General features: G+C 48.2%; 1 protein-coding gene across 2 annotated transcripts in view; it reads right to left on the bottom strand.

Annotated features, from left to right (window-relative positions):
• The window catches only part of DOC2B (double C2 domain beta), a 129,764-nt gene extending 112,189 nt beyond the window's left edge, over positions 1-17,575 (bottom strand). For both annotated transcript variants that reach the window (XM_073316013.1, XM_073316014.1), the window contains exon 1: positions 17,203-17,575. In XM_073316013.1, the coding sequence (XP_073172114.1) occupies positions 17,203-17,506 (304 nt within the window). In that variant the 5' untranslated portion in view covers positions 17,507-17,575. The remainder of the gene's footprint in view (positions 1-17,202) is intronic.
• Between the last annotated feature and the right edge of the window lie 4,961 nt (positions 17,576-22,536).

The raw sequence follows: 22,536 nt of genomic DNA, 5'->3' as shown, positions 1-22,536 counted from the left end.
TTAGGGCCTGATCTAGCTCTCGCTGGAGTCACTGGGAGTCCTTCCGTTGACTTTAGTGGCTTTAAGACTCCCCCATTGTTAACAATCACCATGTCAGAGCACAGATGCCAATCTAGAAACAGCTTTTGCTCTATAAATGTTATCATTCAGATTGAACAGCTATTAGAGGCCTCAGCTCAGAGCTGCATCCCATTGGGCTGCCCAGACACCCAGGAAGAGCTTACAGCGTACACAGACAAGCCAGGCTAAGAGTGGAAGGGGAAACAGCAGCAAAGGGAGTTGAAATGACATGCCCCAGGATGCAGCAGGTAAGTGGTGGAGCTGGGAATAGAACCCACGTCTCCCCTCTGCCAACCCAGTACGCCACCCACTGGACTACACTAGTTCTCTGCCTTCTGTGAGAGTCATTCATCCCAACAGATCCAGCTCACCTGCTCCACCTAATGTATTTAAGCATTCACAAGATACCGCTCACCTTATTAGCATCAGCTGTCTGTGTGTTCCTTCCCCATCCATACCCAATTTCTCTAGCTCAGCTTCCCTGATATCAGGTGCTGAATCAGTTGTTTCCTCTGGGGTTCCCACAGACCTTTCCACTCACTGCAAAGCCTCCTTTACCCAGCAACTCAAAGTTAAAGGTCTGGAGCAGTCCACACAGCCAGCCTCACTTTCCAGAACTCTCATGTATACAGCATCCTCTTTGCTGGAAGGGGGGATAAAAAAGGACCCACCACAAAGAAGTCCCCGGAAGATTAAAGATACTTATCCTGTTTCACTAGCTGTGGCAATAGGTCCATCGGGTGACATCCAGCTGTATTTGTTTGGGGCTCTTAACAGAGAAACGCAAATGCATTATCATCTTGTCTCACATGTCAAGACACAAAGAGCTAGTATACCCACAGGAAATTACTGAATTTTATATGCCTGACCCCAAAGCATTTTGGAGTAATTAATTTAAAGGACCCTCCATGAGGCATGTGTTTAGTCTTTGGATGGCTATTTTCCCCTTTTTACTGGGGTTTCTATGGGGGTAACATAGCACAAAGTCTGGAATAACACATCAGTCTTCATCTAGAGAGAGGCTCAGACTGGAGCACAGCCCCCACATTTTGGGAGTGCAGAGGGATAAAAGTCAAACTCCCCTCTCTAGGTCAGAACGTGACACTGAGGATCCAGACCCTACCCCTTGTATGTAGACCATTCCCATGAAAGGGTTTGACTGTGCAGATGCACATGGTGTACATGAGAAAGACTCTGTGAAAGAATCCCTAATGCCTCCACCCTCAGCAACTCGCCTGGCAGAAAATTATAATGGCATATCTCTGAGAAAAGGGCTTATAGTGGATAGGATGACAGTTCCTGTAATTATATGTTTACTTGCAGTATATTATTCAGCCACTAGAGGTCTCTGTGTGCTGTACAGAGTTCCAAGCAGGGTGTGGTAAACAAAGGAGAAAAAGCTGGAACTCAAGCTATGGGGGTATCTGTTTGATTGTGTCTGTAGCTATTTTTTTAAATAAATACCTACTGTTTCAGAAAACATGTGGATTCCATATATCATGACCTGGTGCCAGAAGTAAACCTGTGAAAGACTGAGTGTTCATGACTGTAAACAAGATGCCTAAATTTGTTGAGCTGGAGCATCTAAACTTTACCAGACTCGCAGAATGGAGCAGCGTGACACATGCTTTCAGGTGACCATCAAGCTCAGAAGAGAGAAAGGTGGCTTCCAGGTGAGCTCTTTCATTTATACATTGTGTAGAGAAGCTGAGTATGTTTTCAGCACTTATGTGCTGGAGGAACAAACACATCTGAGGGACTGAGACACAGTCCTTAGGAAGTCCGATGGTTGCTTTGTCAGCCAGGAAAGGACTTGCACCAGTGCAGTACAGAGCCCGGAGAACCAGTCAAAGCATGTGTTAGAAGTCTACTAGGAGTAAGAGGAACACTGGGAATTTGGGGCCAGTAAAAGTGAGCACATTTGGGACAAAATCATAGCTGGCATTTCTGATAAGGACTTAGAAGATGCCATCAAATTTAGATCTCACACGAGAGAATGCAATTGAGATGCCTCTACATTCAAACTATTCAAAGCCAAGAGACGGCAAATGCACTTGAAGGAATATAATATCCCCAACCCAGCAATGGAAGCAGATGGTGCAAACATTCACAGCCAAAATACCTACACCACAGACAAGCAGCAGGTAATCCACAACGTGCACTCAACCTCAGTACTTCCACCCTTTTTTTCAAGTCACCTTTAAGTGATGGGCCTTCATATATCAGGACCTACAGCAGGATTCCTCTATTAGAGGACAGAATTACAGTCCAAAGCTTATCAACTCTAATGGAAAGACTCCCAATGCCTATGTAGGCTTTGAATGGGGCCGTTAATGAAGCTAAGCAGAATTCTTGCTTGCTTTGTTACTTTCCGCCCCCCCCCCGGGTTCTTACCAAACGTCACATTTGAGTTGAAAACTAGGATGGTGCTTTTGAGAAGCAAGTTTCTCAAAGATGAAAGGACAGCAATTAGACCGGAAACACTGCTTACTAGACATATTTTAGAAAGTTCTGGGCTATTCCTGGCACTGACCTTTAATCATACAGATTGCAAATAAAAAAAATTAAAATAAAATAAAACAGGCCTCCATAAGGAATTATAAAACTGCCACATAGAAATCTCAAGACAATAGCCAGGATACATTATTACATTATAATTCTGCTCCCATGATAAAATAACCATTAGGAGACCTGAACTCATTAGCAGGTTTTGATCCTTTTTCCATCTATAAACTATGAAAGATTGATGGGAAGGTGCTAGCCAAGTTTGGCATTTAACACAGGATTTAAAAGGGAGATAAATCTGATGTGTACAGGAACGTGGTCTCTTTTATTGGCAGTCCTTGGACATTAGGATTAATTCAACAGGCCACAAAATAATTTACAGGGTGGAATAAAATGCTGATGCATCTCAGAACCTGGCCTTGAGATACCTCTCATCTGTTTTGGAACCTATCAGCCAATGAGGTGTCAGGGAGTGGCAGTTTGTATGGCTATTACTGGCACAGTCCAGATAAACTGTTTACTGCTGGCATTTCCTATCAGCACGCTGGGTGACTGAGAGGCTGAGGCAGGCAGCTTCTATTTATACCCTCTGAATAACAGGCAAGTACAACGATAAATCTCTATTTGTCTCCTAAACTATTAGGGCCTCAGTTTATAAGGGATGATAGAATGCATGGGCTCTTTCAGACAACAGGTCAGAAAGGTGCAAGGGCGCTGGAATACTGCCAGAATCAATTAAAGCTAGAGATTGCCACAGAACTGAGATTTGGATCTTGAGCATCCCAAGCGAAAGGGACAACCGTTCTGACCCACCTCAGTCTAGACATTAAACAGGCCCTCTATCATCTTGGGACCAAAATGCTTCCCTTGCAATGTAAGTCAGGTGCCCTCTTGCTGTATAATGCCAAAGAGAAGAACTCAGTGCAGCACGAAAGCTTGTCTCTTTCACCAACAGAAGTTGGTCCGATAAAAGGTATTTCCTCACCCACCACCTTGTGTCTCCGATACCTTGGGACCAACAAGACAACAACAATGCAAACAAAATGTTTTCCATGCTCAACTGGCGTCATCGTGGTTCAACCTTCTCGAGGATAAACAGCAGCTAACCAGGACTGCATAGGGCAGAACTGAGCGGCTAACCTTGGCCATCCAGCTGGACATGGATAGGCGTCATACTGGGTTTGGTTCTGGGCATCTCATTATCAGAGAGACAAGGGAATTCAGAGAAGAGCAAATGAAACAATTAAAGGGCTACAGGGCTTGACTGTCTAGAAAAGACGGAAAGAACTTGCATAGGTGTTACTTGGCTTAAGCAGCAACCAGCAGGAGGATATTAGAACCATCTCAGACTATCTGCAGGGCGTCCATGACACAAAGAAAGAAGAATTATTTAGCCCAGTGCAAGGTGCTGACATTATGTCACAGAATATCAGGGTTGGAAGGGACCTCAGGAGGTCATCTAGTCCAACCCCCTGCTCGCTCAAAGCAGGACGAATCCCCAGTTTTTTTGCCCCAAATGGCCCCCTCAAGGATTGAACTCACAACCCTGGGTTTAGCAGGCCAATGCTCAAACCACTGAGCTATCCCTCCCCCCAAATGGGAGGCTATTCAGCAAAGGTGAAATGTTCCTGATGGTGAGATCTATTCAGCTGTGGAACAGTTCCCTGGTGGGATGCGGACGAAGCCCTATCGTTTGGATAACTGGACCAAACTTAGCAAAGCAATTGTAGGAACAGTCTTACTCCAACTAAAGGGGAAGGAATTTATGACTTGAGAGGGGTTCCCCCCTGCCATTCCTATTAAGTTTTACATTTCAGGGACTAACGATTATTGGGGGAAAAACCCACAAGATTGTGTGGTGGAGAGAAGGGAGGTGTGTACCAAAAAATGCTACAGAACTAATTACAAGGGAGTCTGTAAACTTTAAGTCCCTATACTTATCAGCAATACTGCTCCCAAGATAATCTGCTCATGGATTTTGTGCCAGGCAGATCAGAGGAGCCATGAAAAGACTGCCAGGGGATTGGCTGGATTAGCTCGCCCTCAGAGAAAGCACAGGTTCAGTAACCTTCTTCAGAAACTGGGTTTTTAAAATGCACTATAAAAGACAGGTCCCTGTTCTGCCACTGCTTTAATTCCTCCCCGCATTGGAACTAATTTTTAAGGCCCCGAAAAGCAACAAGTAAAGCTGTGAATTTAGAGCCCCATGCAAATGTCAGTACATGACTCCTCAGAAGGAATGGAGATAATTTACTGCAATTTCAGCCAAGTATTACCCAAGATCTCTTCAGCAGGTAGAGGCTCAGGCGCTCTTGCCTCCGTTTGTAATCTAATTACAGCTCGTCAAGGGCTTTTGGGGGGTGAGATAATGCTACATTCTGAATCAACTGCATGCTGCGAGCTGACATGTAGGTGCATTCGTGTATCTGTTGCACATCCACAGGGTTTTTGTTTTTTTTTTTTTTTTACAGCTGCAAAGCCTGATTCGCCCCGGCTTGCACTGGTGTAAATCAGGAATAAATCCATGGAAGTTAATGGAGTTACACTGTGTAATCCAGCCCAGCAGTTTACTAGGGATGACGGAAGAGCTGACTGCTTTCTCCACAGCAACTGTGATTACAGTCAGAACAGTAACACCCTCTACATCTAGAGCGCTTCTCATCCAGACAGGAACCCCAGGCCCTTTCCAGACTAAAGTATAAAAAGAGATCTCTCCAGCCCAACAGTGACCGCTGCATGGTCTCACAGCACTCGCTGCGGTCCGTGGTGGGTAAGGGAGCTGAAGCTACTAGGGATCGAGAACAGTTTGCATATGACACTGCAACTAACATGTCTACCTTGGTGAAAAGTTCCAAAGGACTTCTGGGGACAGATCCTTCAAGGTGTGAAGTGTGCCCACAATACCTCTAGACCTCGATGACCATAAGCAGTCAGGGCTTTAAGGTGGAACTTATCATTGGTCTAACTGCTCCTGTTGAAGTCAATGTGAGTTTTAGCATTGACTCCAAATGGGGGGGGGGTGAGGGGGGGGAAGAGTTAGGCTGAAACTGAGTGCTTTTGAAAATCCTGCCCTTCAGACTATCCAAGAGGCATGCTAGCACTATCCTTGGGAATGGGTTCAGCACGGATTCAGAGGACAGGACCCTCCACTGGATTACCAACCTCCCCTTGCTGCAACACCTGATTTTTCCATGCAAGTCTCCCATCCCTGGATTGCCCCTGGTTTACTCCACTGAGCTAGTGAGCTCTGGTAAGGTCAGAGCCCAAGGTGGGCTGGCTACAGGCTCTCTGGGTCACAGGAGAAAACATTTCAATTCAGACAGTGCATGCCTTTAAGCAAACAGGAGAGAGCAGGGGTCCTTTCCTGCCTGTGGGAACGGATTCTACTCCTTTCAGCCACAAAGGACGTTTTTCTGTTGACTTCAGTGGAATCAGGAATGAGAAAGTAACAAAACTCTTCAAGCTTCCACCTTCTCAGAAGATTTTTGTTTGTTTGTTTTCCCCAAAAAAGCTTAAGCCTACAGGCTTAATGACTACTTCTCCATTTTCCAGAGGTTACGGACCAAGATAGTGTCGAACCTCTGATGGGCTCCCGCCTGCTGAGCCCATTCTTTGTGTAGCCAGATGATGGAGTGCTCATAGGTCTTCTATCTTCTCAAACTAGGAGCGTTCACTTATCTCCTCAGAACAGTTCAGAGATGCAATTATGTTTTACAGGACTAAATGGTCCCTGATGTCATGAGCAATTACACTTTCAGCAATTTCAATTTAGAAATGGCCTTCAAATCTCTCTCTCTTGCTCTCTTTTTTTAATGAAATTCAGCATTGCAATTAACAACCAAAAATATTGCCTTTAGTGTTAAATATAAAGATGAAGAACTTAGCAAGCACTTGGGCTTTGGAATATCTGAGCGATGAGTGAACAGATCAGTCATGGAGCCGCTGGTAAGAGGAGGTCCCTGCACACATGCAATGTGACTCACCAACACAGTACAACAGCAGTGCTGCTGCTAAGGGGCCAGAGGAGAGGCTCACCACCATGCACAGGGGTCACTGACCTCTTCTCAGCATTAAGAGCCACACTGAGAGGAGATGCTTTTAAAGCCCTACCTTTCATGGCGTTTGACTGCTGAGCAACAAGAGAATAACTGCAAAGGACAGAAAATTATCCTGCAGAAATGTAGGGAGGAGGAAATCTTTGATAGCTACAAGCTCATACAAACCAAAACCAAGTGACTGGTCTTCCAGGAGCTGCCTGTGGAAATTCAGTCTCAACAAGCCAAATGAGAGTTGAGGGTACTCAGCACCTGGCAGCCCATAGGGCCTGTTCCTGCAGTGCCCTCAACTCCCATTAACTCCAGCCCTCTTCAGGGTCATCAGGCAGCTGCAATCACAACTGTGACTCTCCTTCCTGTGCGCACATCCTGCTACCCTGGGCATTTTGCTTTTCAGCACTGGACCTATGACACATTTTGGAAGACCATATCCTTGGGAAGTCTCTTGCTGGCAGCGCAGTAGTGGTCTCACTGTACACAGATGCAATTTAATAGCTATTTTCGGTGGACTAATAAAATACAGCACTATCCTTAATGATCACCCATGCCATCGCTGCAGGCATGCTTAACGAAGATGCTGTGCCCAGGAGCACGTGCAAAAAGCTGAGAAGGGGGAAAGGAGGAAGCTGCATTACCTGGGCCTGCTTGAAAGCTTCTTGAAGTTGGCAAGAATCTTCCATTGACTCCAGTAGGCTTTGGCTCAGGGTGGATTTGATTTAAATCATGATTTAAATCACTAGTCAGGAAGACTATTTAATTATGGATTTCTACATAAAAGTGCATTCTCGTTGATTGTTATAACCTTAATACATATTCTTCACAACTCAGAGATAGATGAGACCCAAACTGGTGTCTAGTGAGAGAATGGTATTGTAGATCTCAAATCAATGAAGGCTACACTCAGAAAGACCTCAAGACTTCTGGAATATGCTGCTCAAACAGTTTCACTTTTGTTTCTACTGCCTGTCCCTCCCGTCTCACATTTATCTCCAGACTTCTTCTCCTTGTCCAGATCTATTCCTCCCCCAACAATCTTCTATTCATTGAACTTTTTGAAACTTTGCCCTTTTAGAGCGAGGTAAGGGATGGACTCTGTGTACACAAATTTGCAGAGGGACAATTTGAGGTTGTGGTCTATTCTTTCTCACCTCTATATATTTATTTATTTATTTTAAAACATTTTTGCTGTTAACAAGCATGTTATCTCTGGAGACACAACCCCACAGTTTGAGAACTGCAAAATTAAGCATCTCTGATGGTATCTTCTAGACTTAGCACTGAGTTCCATTGGGTAGATAGAAAGATTAACCTTAATAAACTATACAGAAGCCCCTGGAACCCCATAAGATTGGGTCCCTAATCCATGAACTATTGGAACTCATTTACAAAGCTTTTCTTAAACATCACACGAATATATTGTCTCATACTATAGAATTAGAATTTATAATCCCTATTCCACGATGAGATATCTTTGAGCTACAATTTACCTTAATTAAAACTATCTTTAGATCGGTTTTTTCCTCAAAAAGCATTTTAACCAAAAAAATCCGATTTAAATAAAAAATTCGATTTTTTTTTAAATCATTGATTTTTATCCACTCTGCTTTGGCTCATGGCCAATGGGAGTAAAATCCATGGCTTGGGAGATGATTATCTCCAGTCAGCAAGTTTGGTTACAGAATCCCTTCTGATCCATGGCTGCCTATTTTGCTACTAGCAATTGCCTTGGAAAGGAGCTTGTCTGGAGTGTTGATCTCCTACACAGCCTCCGCTGAAGGAGATGGGATGAAAAGGTTAACAAATGGCACACTGCAGGGGGTGGGAAGAGCCAGCCCACTCAAAATTAGGCCTATTATTAAGATGATTCCACATGGTCCACTCATTAGCCTGAACTGCTTGAGGCTACTGGCAAAATGGTTCCTTTCTGTGGCAGGCCTGTGCTCAGATCTTCACTGCAGCCAGGAGGACGAAGATGGACACCTGGACAGACATGAGCACTGTGTGCAGACTGCCCCCGGAGATCCTACCTGAGTCTCCCCTCCTGGGGTCTCAGGAGGAGGATTGGGAATTGGGGAGACAGAACACAAGCTAGATTGATCCCCGACCCCTGCCGCTTTGTGGAGGCAGATAACATCAAGCTTTCCTAGATGCCACCCTTAGCTCACACAGAAGATGTCCTGGGGCAAATTCAACCCTGGTGTAAGTGGAGACAGTCTTACATGGTAATAGCACCTGGTTTCTCTGGGGGCTGAGTTTGGCTCACAGCTGGGGACATGTCAGGACAGAAGACATAGCTGGTATGTAGAGAGGAAGAACAGTCTAGTGATTAAAGCACTAGCCTATGACTTAGGAGGTTCAAGTCCTTGCCCACCACAAACTTCCTGAGCGACCTCTGGCAAGGGTATGTCTATGTCAACAGAAGGGGTTTTTCTCCTCTGAGAGGGGGTAACTAGGCTGACGGAATAATTCTTTCAACAACCTACCTGCATCTACAGTGCAGTTTAGGTTGACTTAACTACATCACAAAGGGTGTAATTTTTTCCACAGCCCTGACTGATATTGCTAGGTCAACCTAAGTTTTAGGTGTGGACCAGGCTCAAGTCTCTCTCTGCCTCAGTTCCCTTCCATACACTGGAGATAATAATACTGCCCTACCTTATGGGGTGTTGTAAGGAGAAATGAATTAAAGATTGTGAGGTGCTCAGACACAAAGATAATGGGGGCCAAATAAGCACCTCAGATAGATGGGAATTCCAGCCTGGTCCCACCCTAACAGTTCTCTACCAGGAAAGAGTCTGATTAGCTTAGACAAAATCCATTCACCGCTGAGCTGTTTTGTTGAACGCTTCTCACAGTAGCTACAGTGCCAACAAGTGCCCCCTGAAAACTGCAGCAAACACACCTCAGAAAGGAACAATGCCCTACTCCCAAAGAAAAGCTCTGAGCCCAAAGGGTACCGGAGCTCTTGGTGAACTACGTGTACACAAAAAGAAAAGGAGGGACGTGTGGCACCTCAGAGACTAACACATTTATTTGAGCATGAGCTTTCGTGAGCTGTTTGTTAGTCTCTAAGGTGCCACAAGGCATCCGAGGAGGTGAGCTGTAGCTCACGAAAGCTCATGCTCAAATAAATGGGTTAGTCTCTGAGGTGCCACACGTCCTCCTCTTCTTTTTGCGCATACAGACTAACGCGGCTGCTACTCTGAACCCTGTCATTATACATGTACACAGATCACATTCCCCACCACTGAAATGCAGCCACCACTTAGTGTGGAACATGGCAGCTTTTCACCAATATGCAGCAACACTGCACTATGTCTCAGGGTAAGTAGTAAAGAAGATATATATTTATCCCATATAAATGCCTTTCAATCAGTAAAATATCTCAAGTGAAACTGCAAGGGGACTTCCAGGTCTGATTGGTTCATTACTCAAGCTGGAAGCTGGCCAACCCCCTAGGTTTAACACCTCTCTACTTGCAAAAAGGGTCACAAGCTCTTTAATGCACTTAAACCTTGGATTTAACATCTCACTTATGTGTATAAAACACTTCCATTGCCTTTATGAGCTGCTGGCAAGTTGGACTTGATACAGTGTCAATAAAATTACTATAATATTATCCAGACACCTGTTGAAATCAATGGCAATTTGTGTAGTAAAAATATTCTTTTTGCATAATCTGGATCGCAAAGACAAATGAAAGGTTATTAATAGCAGCAGCAACATATGCTAAGGAGCTGCTTTGAGGATGTAAATATCCTGATAATTTCCAAACTGTTTTCTCTCCCCCTTGCTTATTCTCAGCATCTTTGTTAGCAACTCTGTGTTGTCTGCTAACATTGCCATGTCATCTGTAGATTCTGCATCCCTTGCTACTTTTGTTCTTATCACCACCTTTAAACAGCTGGTAGTTAATATCTTCATTATGACTTTGGCTGCTTAATGATTTTCTTCACCCAAAATAAGTGTCTTCCTAAGAAACCTCTCTCAGTGAATCACTTGTAGCAGATGTCACAAGATGCAATACATCAGGATAGGCCTGCGATCTGGGCTAGAAATAATATTTTCTACAGCTGATATTTATAACACTATCATGGCTGAGCTGCGTGGAAGCAAAATTCTTCTGCAGGTCCTTGCAGGTCAGCTTCCTGTCGGAGGAGTTTGGGTATATTCTAAATGTAATTTCCTTCGATTACACATACACACCCACCATGAGACAGAGGCAGGCACAAGTAGCATCAGCAGTCTCCTCTTTCAGAAATCTCAACCCACCTGCCAATGCCCATGTTCCCAAGAAACTACCTCGTTGCAAGAACTGCCTTCAAAAATAAAGTACTGAGCAAACTCTGCGGTATCTGCCACAGCTTCTCTCTGGCAAAGACCAGCGTATCACGAACAACGACGCAGCACTTCTTCAAGAACTAAAAGCTCACTCACACACTGTGAAAAAGAATTATTGAAGTATGTGTAACAGTGCCCTCCAGTGACTCCTGCCTTAACAATTCTGAGAGTTACAGTGTTCCTATAATGCCTACCTATATTGCATTCATATGGCACTTTTCATCAGAGGATCCCAAAGCACTTTACTAAAGTAGATAGGTATTATCATGCTTGTTTTACAGGTGGGGAACTGCAGCAGAGGATAAGGGACTTGCCAAAATTCACAGACAGTCAGTGATGGTGTCACAAACAGAACCCAGTTTCCCTGGCTCCCAGCCCTATGCCCCAAACACGACGCCATGCTGCTAAGATTGGCTTACTTTATATGTAAACAAAGATATCATTAGTGTTTGACAGACCGTCTGGGAATAACCAATTACTCTGGACTAGCGAGCTGATTGTGCAGCAAAAGGAAACATGAGCAACAGCTGTAACAATGTGAATGCAGCCCTGAGGATGATCTGGCATAATTTCCCTAAGAACAGCAAATACTATAGCAATAATTAATAACTGATAATAAAATCCATGCACATGCACTCTTTGCAGTGTATTATAAAGGAAACACCATAGAAGACAGTTTTTCAATCTATTTTGCTTTCTGTGCTTATGTTGGTGCCCAGACACCACGGTAATGGGTGCAATACACAGACTTGTTTCACTGGAAGGTTGCAGGCTACTGGGAAGTAGATGAGAGAACTATGATCTTCCAATAAATCTATAGTGAGTTCCTTCCCCACTGTCAAAAAGACATTATGTTACAATTACTTCTGATCCGATAAAATGCCCCAAACTGTGATTTTTTGGGTGTTTGCTTTTTTTTCTCCCCTCCAGTCACTACCCCCTAACGCTCTCTTCTCCTCAATTGGTATAAGTGCTTTGACACCTCATTAGCAGCTCAATTATGAACAATTAAAACCATCTGATGAAAACAAACTCAATGGAACAAAGGGTAGTACTTCTCCAAGTCTCAGCCAGATTTTGAATCATGTATAGCAAGCAACCTGAGTACAGGAATAAAAATCCAGCATGTTCCATTGGCACTGAGACCCCACAGAGAGAGATGGACACCGCACCTCCTAAACATGCACAAGCTCACCTGGGAAGTGTCATTATCTCTACAAAACACTTTAGGCACAGGGAGGGGGAGTGGCTTATCCAAGGTCTCAGGGAAACTCAGAGCAGTGATAAAACCAAAGAATCTTGTCTGAGTCCTAGTTCAGGGCTCCCTTCCACCCCTAGGCTGACAGACATTGCAAGGGCCACTGATGACAATCAGCATTTGCACTTGAGGCTTAAAGCACACTTCTTGACAATGTTAGGCTGTTGGTGTGCTGAGACCACTGCTGAGCATGCTGACCAACGTTGTCTCAATGTTTTCCTTTGCTTCCCTGTCTGTTTCCATCTCTTGTCTTATACTTAGATTGTAAGCTGCCTGGGGCAGAGACTGTCTGTGTGTTCTGTGTTTGTACAGCCCCTAGCATTGCAAAATGGGGTCATGGTCCGTCCATGACTGGGGCTCCTACAAGCTATAATAATGCAATTAATAATAAATAATAATAATTCTGTGGCCCTCAGAGTATAATTGTCTAGTGCTATTCCTCCCTCCAGCTTGCCTGGTGTGCCACGAACTACCCCATTGGGAGAGATTTCTCCTTAACTTTCTAGCTTCACCCCTTTGATCCATCAGGGATTTTATTCCTCAGTCACAGCTACTTCACTGGCTTCTCCTGCCTTTGCATCAGCCTTTCCCTGTGGCCAGAATACAGGGCAAGGGGGCAGGAGACATGGTCTGGGCTTTGCTGTTCCCTTCTCTATTTCTCAGCATCCCCATCTGTAAGCCAGGGATCATGCCCACTTGCCTGTCAGTGGTTTGTGAGGCTTCTTTCACCCCAGTTCGCAAAGTACTTGGTGATCCAGGGATAACTGGTATTGCAGAAGGACCAAGTGTCGTTATAGTATGATAAAGGACCTTGCAAGTGCCCCCTGCCCTGACAAGCATGTCCATTGTGTATGTGATGGTAAGGGCTGGCTCCACACTACTCCCATCTCTCCCGGAGCCTTCCTGACATTTCCCCCTCATTATCTGCTCCACTGGGCCCCTCCAAGCCTGCTCGCTCACTGCAGCTCTCACAGCCGGCATTCAACAGGCTGATTATTGCCTCTCCTTCGCTGGTCTGTGGGGACTAGAGTTGTTTTCCTCAGCTCCTCCGAAATCTTCCACAGCTCCCTGAAGAGCTGCTGTAACCAGGCCACTGTTCTATTCCCCTTCACTGCAATCTGCGTCTGCTCCCTCCTCTGGGGGCTCTCTCCCTGGTCTATTCCTCCTTGCTTTCTGCCAGTCAGGGCAAAGCCCAGGCTGAGCATTGGGCCCCTCTCTCCTGGTGGAGAAGACCCAGTGCAGCAGGTCCCGTCCGGTATGCACCATCTCCGGCAGCTGGAAATTCCAGTCCCAGTGGTTTCTCTCTGCACCCCTAAGCCTTGTGTCTGGATCACTCCCTTGAAGGAATCCTCGTTCCTCTTTGCTCCTTATGATTTTGATTTAGCAAAGCACCAGAATTAAACACACAGTTCTGCTCTTAAAAGCAATGATGCAGACAGCGGATTTTCTCCCTGCATTCTCTAAGCCTTTGGAAATTTAGAAGAATCTCTAAGAAGGAAACAAGATGTAACTGAAGGCTTCTGCCTCCTGGGCTGAAACCCCGGTGGAGTCCTTACTCAGTCTTTCTTCCCTTCTTGCTCAGCCAAAAAACTCCCCCAACCTCAGTAAGAGTTTGCCTGAGGGATGCACTCCTCTGGAAGGAGGGAGTTGCTTGCTAGAGAAGCAGATGGTTTGAAGGGGGTGTCTAGGAGATAGGTTAGAGTAGATTACTGATGGCGTTTTAAAATGGGATTGGACTGAGGGCTGGAACCTCCACTGTAAGGAGCAAACCCATACTGTCCAGAGAATGGACCAGAGGGGACCTGGCAGGTCCTTCTAGAATGTCTCTTTCTATGGTCACACTGGAGACATTCCTATATGGGTGGCAGGGTAGGGGGGCAGGCCAGAAGGCTGAACAGGTCTCTTCCATTTCTCTCTTCTGTCTGAACTGATTCTTCAACAGTGATCTCAGTGGGGGGCCGCAGCTTGCTGGTCCACTTGGCCACCTCCTGCCATCTCCAATCCCCCTCCTGCTACCTCTGGAACTATTGGGGGGCAGGGTTGGGAAATACCCGTGTCAAAGGAGAACGGTCAAACTGAAAAGAGCAAAAAAGAAAGGTGGTGATGAAATAACATCAGGCTAGAGAAGTAAACCGAGCTGGAAAGGAGACTCTGGGCTTCTCCAGAACAAGGCTGCCTGATAATCCCAAAGGGCCTTCCAAACAGAAGGGAGTTACTACCCCCTGAAGGGTGGGTAAATTTCATTATTCCCATTTTACAGGTAGGGAAACTGAGGCACGGATTGGTGAAGTGACTTGCCTAAAATCACACAGTGAATCACTGGCCAAGCCAAGAATTGGAGCCACATCACCTGACCAGACTTTATCCACAGCATCATCCTTCCCCTCCAGGCTGTGCCAATACCCACAGTTCATCCCCAGGGAAGGCTGAATGCTGTTACCCATCACTGGGAGTGTCTCCTTGGAGCTAGGTGAGAAGTGCAGCCATAGGGAGAGCTCTGTGAATCCTCTCTGTGGGAGATAATATCTAGTAATAGACGTTTCCCTGAGTTCCTGCAGCATTCCTGCAGGGCAAGACTTGCATTTCAACAAGAGAGGCTGAGTGCAAGATGTGATCAGCAGCCTGTATCTACCTGATGCCTCACTAGCATTGCTTTGTCATGGTCAGCAAGGAATCTCACAAGCCAGGAGGGAAGCTTTTGACACTGAGGCCCATGTGGGGCAGTGACCTTGCTCCTCTGGGCTGAGCAGATGATGCCTGACGTCTCTTCACTCAGATCATCCAGGCCTTGGCGAGATGCTGTCTCAGTAGTAATGTTATTTCTCTGGAAAAGCCTGTAGAGAGTCCAATCAGCTAGGAAGTGTTCTGACCTTTGGAACCCCAGAAGGTCCCTGTATTGTATCTTGCACAGACACTTTGCTCACAGCACTTACTGCTCCAGGAGTAAAGGCACCAATGCTTCTAAATCATCACTGTTATTTCTATGCCAAGACATTAATCTAGGTGTTCAAGGGCATTCCAGATTCATGCATCAGTCAGTGAAGATGTGAGGTTAACGTACTGGACTTAGACCTAGGAGATCTGTGTCCAAATCCCAGCTCTGACACTGACTTCCTGTGGGACCTTGGGCCAGTCCCTCAACCTCGGGCCAGTCCCTCAACCTCACTGTGCCTCAGTTTCCAATCCCTAAAATAGGGATAATAATCCTTCCTTCACCTGTCTTTTCTATTTAGATTGTAAACTCGGAGGAGGAGGAGCTGTTCCTTACTATGTGTATGTAGAGTGACTAGCACAATGCGGCCCCGAACTCGGTTGGGACGGTTAGGTGCTGCTGTCATACAAATAACCACCAAGCATTAACTGCTCTGTCACCAGCAGGAAGAGCTTATTAGTTCTTGCATCTTTACTAGTGGAAAAATAACCACATCTGGCAAACCAGCATCAGCAGTTTTGCTGCCACCTGTTATACTGTAAGAAACATATTTTTAACTTTAGCTGCAACAAGACAAACACCAGCTGGCCCACTGGAAACCAGTTTAATTGATTCCATGGTGTCAATGAGAAGGACCAGGATGCCCTTAGTCCTTCCAAATGACTACTTAGTGGGGCGTGGGAAGTGGGTTTTAGAGCCCAAAGCCGAACATCCTGAAATCCTAGCAGCTGATCTTCCAGTAGCCAAGAAAAGAGATGCAGAGCCCCTTAGCACTTTGCTTCTGCATGCATCTCTGCCCCCACCACTAAATGCTCCAATTTCTATTGTCAGGATGAACAAAGATGATCCAATAATTACAGTAGCAAATAACCCAAATCTGGCTAAAGTTGTTATTAACAGTTTGGCTGGGAGTTCAGCTTAATATTGCACTTTCATCACTTGCAGACCAGAATGGTTCAGCAAGACAGCTCCCAAGCAGAGGGCATGTGCCACCAAACCCGGGTTATAAGGCCATGAACACAGAAAAGAGTAGTTTGGGGTTCACACTTGCTCAGAGTCACCAAAGGCCAAATTCTGCCACTTTGCCAGCAGTTTGGACCACTGGATTCATACTAGGCAGATTCTGATCTCAGAGGTCGCTGTACAATTTCCAGGGTAACTACAGTGACTTTAAGGGAGTTACTCCAGGGTGATCAGGATCTGGCTCACGTCTGCAGCCTGAGTTTAGCTAGCTATTGGCAAGGAAGCATAGAAGCAACAATAGACGGCTATGACATTTCTCAAAGAGAAGACTACACCCTTCTCAATGCAGGACCCTAAAGAGCATCTGTAGCTTCCTGGGGGGGTCGTCCTTTCCTCCAAGTGAGGCTCAGCACCTCCGGGCAATGTCGGCTCTTAACTGGTCTCCTTCCCTAGTCATCTCCTTGTTTCAAACTTTGAGCCTGAAAGGAGCCAAGCACCCTCAACTCCCATAGGCGTCAACGCCTGACAGGATCGGGCCCCTCTTCATTAACTACAGGCAGCTGCTGATCCAGCCACCCTGTTCAACGCAGCCAGACATCCACGGCTCTAACACCGGGCGGGAAGGACATTGCGGGTGGGGAGGGGTTAAATCTAGCCGCAAACACCCGCATGTAACAAAGCGGTGCCTTCCGCAAGGGAAACACTTAACATGCTCCGCCCGTGCGGCTCCCGCTCCGGAGTTGCCCGAGAGGGGTTGCCCGGAGACTTGCTGGGCAGCGGCCCCTTAAAGAGCCCCGGTCCGCGAGCCTGGAGAGCCCGACACCCCCCAGCGAGCTGAGCCGCGGAGCCCCCGCCCCGACCAGGCAGAGCCGCGGCAACTGGTGGCTCTTTGCAGCCGGGGACCAGGGCACCGGAGCCGCGGTCCCTCCTCCAGCCCTACATGCGCTGCCGGGGGGGGGGGGGGGGCTCTCCAGGCGAGCTTCGAGCCCAGGGCCCGGCCGGCCGGGGAGCGCCGCGGGCGGGCACTGAGACCCGGGCCGTGGGGCGGGGAGCTCCGGCCAGGGACCGGGGGGGACTTGGCAACTTACTGCAGTCGTCGGACTCGTAGCCCTCGGCGTCGGCCGCCTCCTCCTCGGCCGGGCGCGGGGCCGGCTGCTCGGCGGGGCCGCTGGCGCCGTACGCCCCGAAGAGCCGGTCCACGTCCTCGTCCTCGTCGCGGGGCGGCTCGGCGGGGCTGAGGGGCGGGCGGCTGGCGGCGGCGGGCAGGCCGCGCGGGAAGCGGGGGAAGTAGTCGGAGATCTGCTTGATGGGCTTGATGGGGCCGGGGCAGACGTCGATGGCCATGTGCTCCTGGATGCTGATGGTCGCTCTCTCCCCCTTGCGGAGTGTCATGCAGGCGGCTGCGGGCGGGACGCGCCCCCCCGGCGGCGGCGGCGGCGGCTGAGGAGAGGAGAGGCGGGCGGGCGGGCTCCCGGGGGCAGCGCGGGCGGGCGCTCTCGCCCCTGCCAGCCTCGCCGCGCACCGCCGCTGCCGCCGGCCGCCCTGGCAGACAGTGCCCGCGCCGCCCGCGCGCGCGGGGGGAGAAGGGGCCGCGGCTCCGAGGCGGCTGGGGGGGGGGGGCGGCGAACGGGGGGGGGCGGCACGCGGGTGATGTCACCGGCTCGCCGCCAAGCGCTGCACCGGAATGCGGCCGGGGCAGGTGTGCGGCTCGGGGCCCCCCCATCACCGTGCCCGGGCGGGGCCGCTCGCGCCCCGCCCCCCAGGGGCAGGGCACCGGCTCCCGCCCCCCTGCCCCACGCGGGCAGCCACGCGCCAGCCTCCGCGCGGGGGCGAGGTTCGCCCCTTCCCCCGCGGAGCGGAGCTCGCGGCTTCCTCCGGTGGGGGGCCGCCCGCCCGCCGGTGCCCGGGCTGGAGCAGTCCTGCCTCGCCTTCCCCTGCAGCCCGGGGGAGCGGGGCTGAGCCGGCTCCGCGGCGCGCCGGGGCTGTGAAGACGCAGGGGGACTTCGGCCCAGGTGGGCTGCAGCGCCCAACGGGGGGAGCGTTCGCCCCGCACTAGGGGGAGCGTTCACACGGAGCCCCGCTCCGGAGTGGGTCTTGGGCAGCGCACCGCAGCAGGGAGCAAGAACCCTTCGCGCTCCTCTTGCCCCCTGCCTGCCCTGAGCGTCCCCCCAGCACCTGGGCAAGGTAGGGAGGCCCGAAGGGAAACTAGGTTTCCTTGCAGAGAAACCGCCGATCAGCCCAAGTGTCCAGGCAGGGAAGCTGAGACAGAGAAGCCCTTTTTTGCCCCCAAAGCCCCAGAGGGAGTGTGGTCCAGGCAGGCCAAGCACTCAGCTCCCGGTCCTGGGCTGGGATCACTAATGGCCTTTTGGGCTCCTATACGCGCCTTCAGAGAAGCTTTGCAGGGTAAGTGCCCAGGAAACCTAGTGAAACGACTCGACCTTTTTGCCTAATGAACAATTCAGCTTTCAGGCAGCTGTTGAGAAGCGTTCATGAGTGTCCTGGAGTCACAGGGCAAACACCACGCCCACTAAGCCTAATTGACCTGCTACACGTTTGAGCATATTCCTCGCCTGCAACAACCAAACTTGCCCTTGTTCCCACCTAGCTGATGCTTTGGGGATGAATATCAGAACATGAAAACAGGCGATCCTCTCCTTACTCCCATGTCCTGCTCTCTGGGGTGGGTTTCCTCTTCAAGGCTGTTCTGGCTTGCTGCACAGAGATGGTTTGTGGTTTCAGGGTAAAGAAATTAGTGCTGCCCTTTGGTCCCTACCCAACAGCCTGGGCTGGAACTGCTGTTTCTGCACTGCTATGAGACTCAGAATATTTTCATTTTGGTCACTGTCCACATGGAAGCCTCAGATATATACTTTGTGTTTAGGGGATTTAGACTGAGCGACCCTATGGTTAGGGGCCAAACAGACAAGGTCAAACTACATGAACATTACAAACAGCAGGAAGGGTAGTTGCTTCTAGGCTTGGTTCTGGCAGTATGTATTCATTTATCCAGTGCCCATTTCTGGGTGCAGCATAGGGGCTGCTTTTGGACTTCAGACAGAATTAGGCCTGATGTCCAGAAAATGCAGCTATTCTCTCATTCATTATATATATAGCCCAAATAATCATTATTTGTATTACTAATGCCCCCTTATTCTCAGTGATTCGTCACAGAGCTTACCTTCCAAATAGACAAGAAAGGGAGGATTTTACAAATGGGGAACAGACACACAGAGGTGAATGACTGGCCCAACCTGATTTAACCTTAACCAGGAGGCCATCCTGTATCTCCATGTAACCTAGAGTAGTAAATTTATGATTCTTGGAAATCTAACCAACTTGGCAAAGCCAGGATCAGGGGCTAAATGGGGGACTCCCAAGTTCCCAGGAGCAGCAGCAGGTGCTCAGAAACTCAGAGGAGGTTGTTAGCATCAGGCCCTAAGGCATGATAGGACTGTCACTACCCACCATGATTGGAAGGGTATGAACAGCACCAAGGTCAGGATACGGTTCTACAAAGAGGGTGGAAGTAGGAGTGGGATCAAATTTAGAAAAGGGAAGTTTAGGTTAACTAGTCCCAGCTCTACTAAATTATGGGATTATCTTCCAGAAGGAAGAGATGGGAGCCCTGTCCTGGGGGCCTTTAGAAGTGGGCTGGACAGAGTATTAGAAAAATCTCTTGCTGGAAACTGCCTAGATAACCTAATAGCTTTATAGTCTGTGGGACTGATCCAAAGCCTGTTGAAGTCAATAGGAGTCTTTTCATTGATCTTAATGTGCTTAGGATCAGACCTTATGACCTGGAAACTAAAGTATAAGATTATTTACATTAAACTCTTCCTATCAACCAACTCATGCCCTAGCATTTCACTCCCTTGCCCACACTTACACAGGCTGGAATCTCCAGGCCACAGCATACAGGATTATACTGGAGTACTGTACTCAACCAGACTTGCCATGTGCTTCTTTGAGTGTGGATTAGGCTGGCTACATAATCAGGTAGCAGACCTGACCTACACACATGCTGACAAGCCAACAATACAATAGGTAGAGACGACACAAAAATAGTGAGAGGTATTAATTGGGCCGGGAGACAAAAGCAGGCTTGGGGATAGAGAACCAGTTTCCAGGTAAAGCTTTTAATTCCCACCGTCTGTCTAATGCCTGGAAAGTAACATTATTTGACCCCTAGCTCCAGCAGCATGATTCACTGCTACCGTACTGCACGGACGTTCCCTCTTTACTGAGAGGGGTGAATGTTCCCTTCCTAATGAAAGGGAGGAAGATACATGATCATTTAAATATTACAGAGCGGTCTTCAGCAGCCTGACAACTCTACAGTGAAAGGAAGAGAGACTCTCAGCACAGACCCTCCCTGCTGCTATTGCACTGAGAGATCCTATCCTGGGAAGAGTGGGGGAGGGGGACCTTTATCCCTTTGAGAAGATGAAATTGACCAAAGCAAAATTAACATCAAAGCTGTAACCCTATGATGGCCAAGTAAGTACATCAACCCTAATGTACAACTGTATATTGTTGGCAATTACAGCACCAGCTCACTACACACAGTCTTGCAGGTCAGCAACTTGTGTTGCTCCTCAGAGTGACACTAAGCAAAAACAAGGTTCAGCAACTAATTTCAGATCAAGGCATTGATCGATGTGCTGACATCCAAAGCAAAGAGGTCCTCTAGTAAGCAGAGGACTGGGAGTCAGTCATCTCTCCAACTCTGGCACTGATTCAGGACAGCAATTCAGCACATGCTTAACGTTGAAGTGAAGTGTTATCCTGAACGGAGATGGAAAGTATATGTGGTTAAATCCCAAATCAAAGCCTCTGCCACTGGCTCAGTCTGTGATCTTGGACAAGTCTCTTAACATCTCTGTACCTTAGGGAGATGACTATGGCTAGCGGTCGTACTGCACAGTCCGCTGCCAGCAAGATGTATAAAGATAGATGAAGTGGCTCAAAACAAGAAATAGACCAGATTTGTTTTGTATTCATTTTCTCCTCCCTCCCTCTGTGAAATCAACAGCCTGCTAAACCCAGTTTTGAGTTCTATCCTTGAGGGGGCCACTCAGTTTCTCACAAAGCCACCCCCTTTGTTGATTTTAATTCCCTGTAAGCCAACCCTGTAAGCCATGTTGTCAGTTGCCCCTCCCTCTGTCAGGGCAAAGGCAGACAATCGTTCCGCGCCTTTTTTCTGTGCAGACGCCATGCCACAGCAAGCATAGAGCCCACTCAGATCACTTTGGCAATTAGGAGCACATTAAACACCACACGCATTATCCAGCAGTATATGCAGCACCAGAACCTGGCAAAGCGAAACCAGGCGAGTAGGCGATGTCAGCGCGGTGACCAGAGCGATGAGGACATGGACACAGACTTCTCAAAGCACGGGCCCTGGCAATGCGGGCATCATGGTGCTAATGGGGCAGGCTCATGCAGTGGAACACCGATTCTGGGCCCGGGAAACAAGCACAGATTTGTGGAACCGCATAGTGTTGCGGGTCTGGGACAATTCCCAGTGGCTGCGAAACTTTCACATGCGTAAGGGCACTTTCATGGAACTTTGTGACTTGCTTTCCCCTGCCCTGACGCACAAGAACACCAAGATGAGAGCAACCCTCACAGTTGAGAAGCGAGTGACAATAGCCCTGTGGAAGCTTGCAACACCAGACAGCTACCGGTCAGTCGGGAATCAACTTGGAGTGGGCAAATCTACTGTGGGGGCTGCTGTGATGCAAGTAGCCAACGCAATCAAAGATCTGCTTATATCAAGGGTAGTGACCCTGGGAAAACTGCAGGTCATAGTGGATGGCTTTGCTGCAATGGGATTCCCTAACTGTGGTGGGGCCATAGACGGAACCCATATCCCTATCTTGGCACCGGAGCACTAAGCCAGCGAGTACATAAACCGCAAGGGGTACTTTTCAATAGTGCTGCAAGCACTTGTGGATCACAAGGGATGTTTCACTAACATCAACCTGGGATGGCCGGGAAAGGTACATGACGCTCGCATCTTCAGGAACTCTGGTCTGTTTCAAAAGCTGCAGGAAGGGACTTTATTCCCAGACCAGAAAATAACTGTTGGGGATGTTGAAATGTCTATAGTTATCCTTGGGGACCCAACCTACCCCTTAATGCCACGGCTCATGAAGCCGTACACAGGCAGCCTGGACAGTAGTCAGGAGCTGTTCAACTACAGGCTGAGCAAGTGCAGAATGGTGGTAGAATGTGCATTTGGATGTTTAAAAGCGTGCTGGCGCAGTTTACTGACTCGGTTAGACCTCAGTGAAACCAATATTCCCACTGTTATTACTGCTTGCTGTGAGCTCCACAATATCTGTGAGAGTAAGGGGGAAAACGTTTATGGTGAGGTGGGAGGTTGAAGCAAATCATCTGGCTGCTGGTTACGCACAGCC

This window comes from Lepidochelys kempii, chromosome 17 (genome assembly GCF_965140285.1).
Source record: "Lepidochelys kempii isolate rLepKem1 chromosome 17, rLepKem1.hap1, whole genome shotgun sequence".
NCBI lineage: Eukaryota > Metazoa > Chordata > Testudines > Cheloniidae > Lepidochelys > Lepidochelys kempii.
The sequence above is the reverse complement of the archived record's forward strand: the minus strand, read 5'-3'. Positions and strand labels throughout refer to the sequence as shown.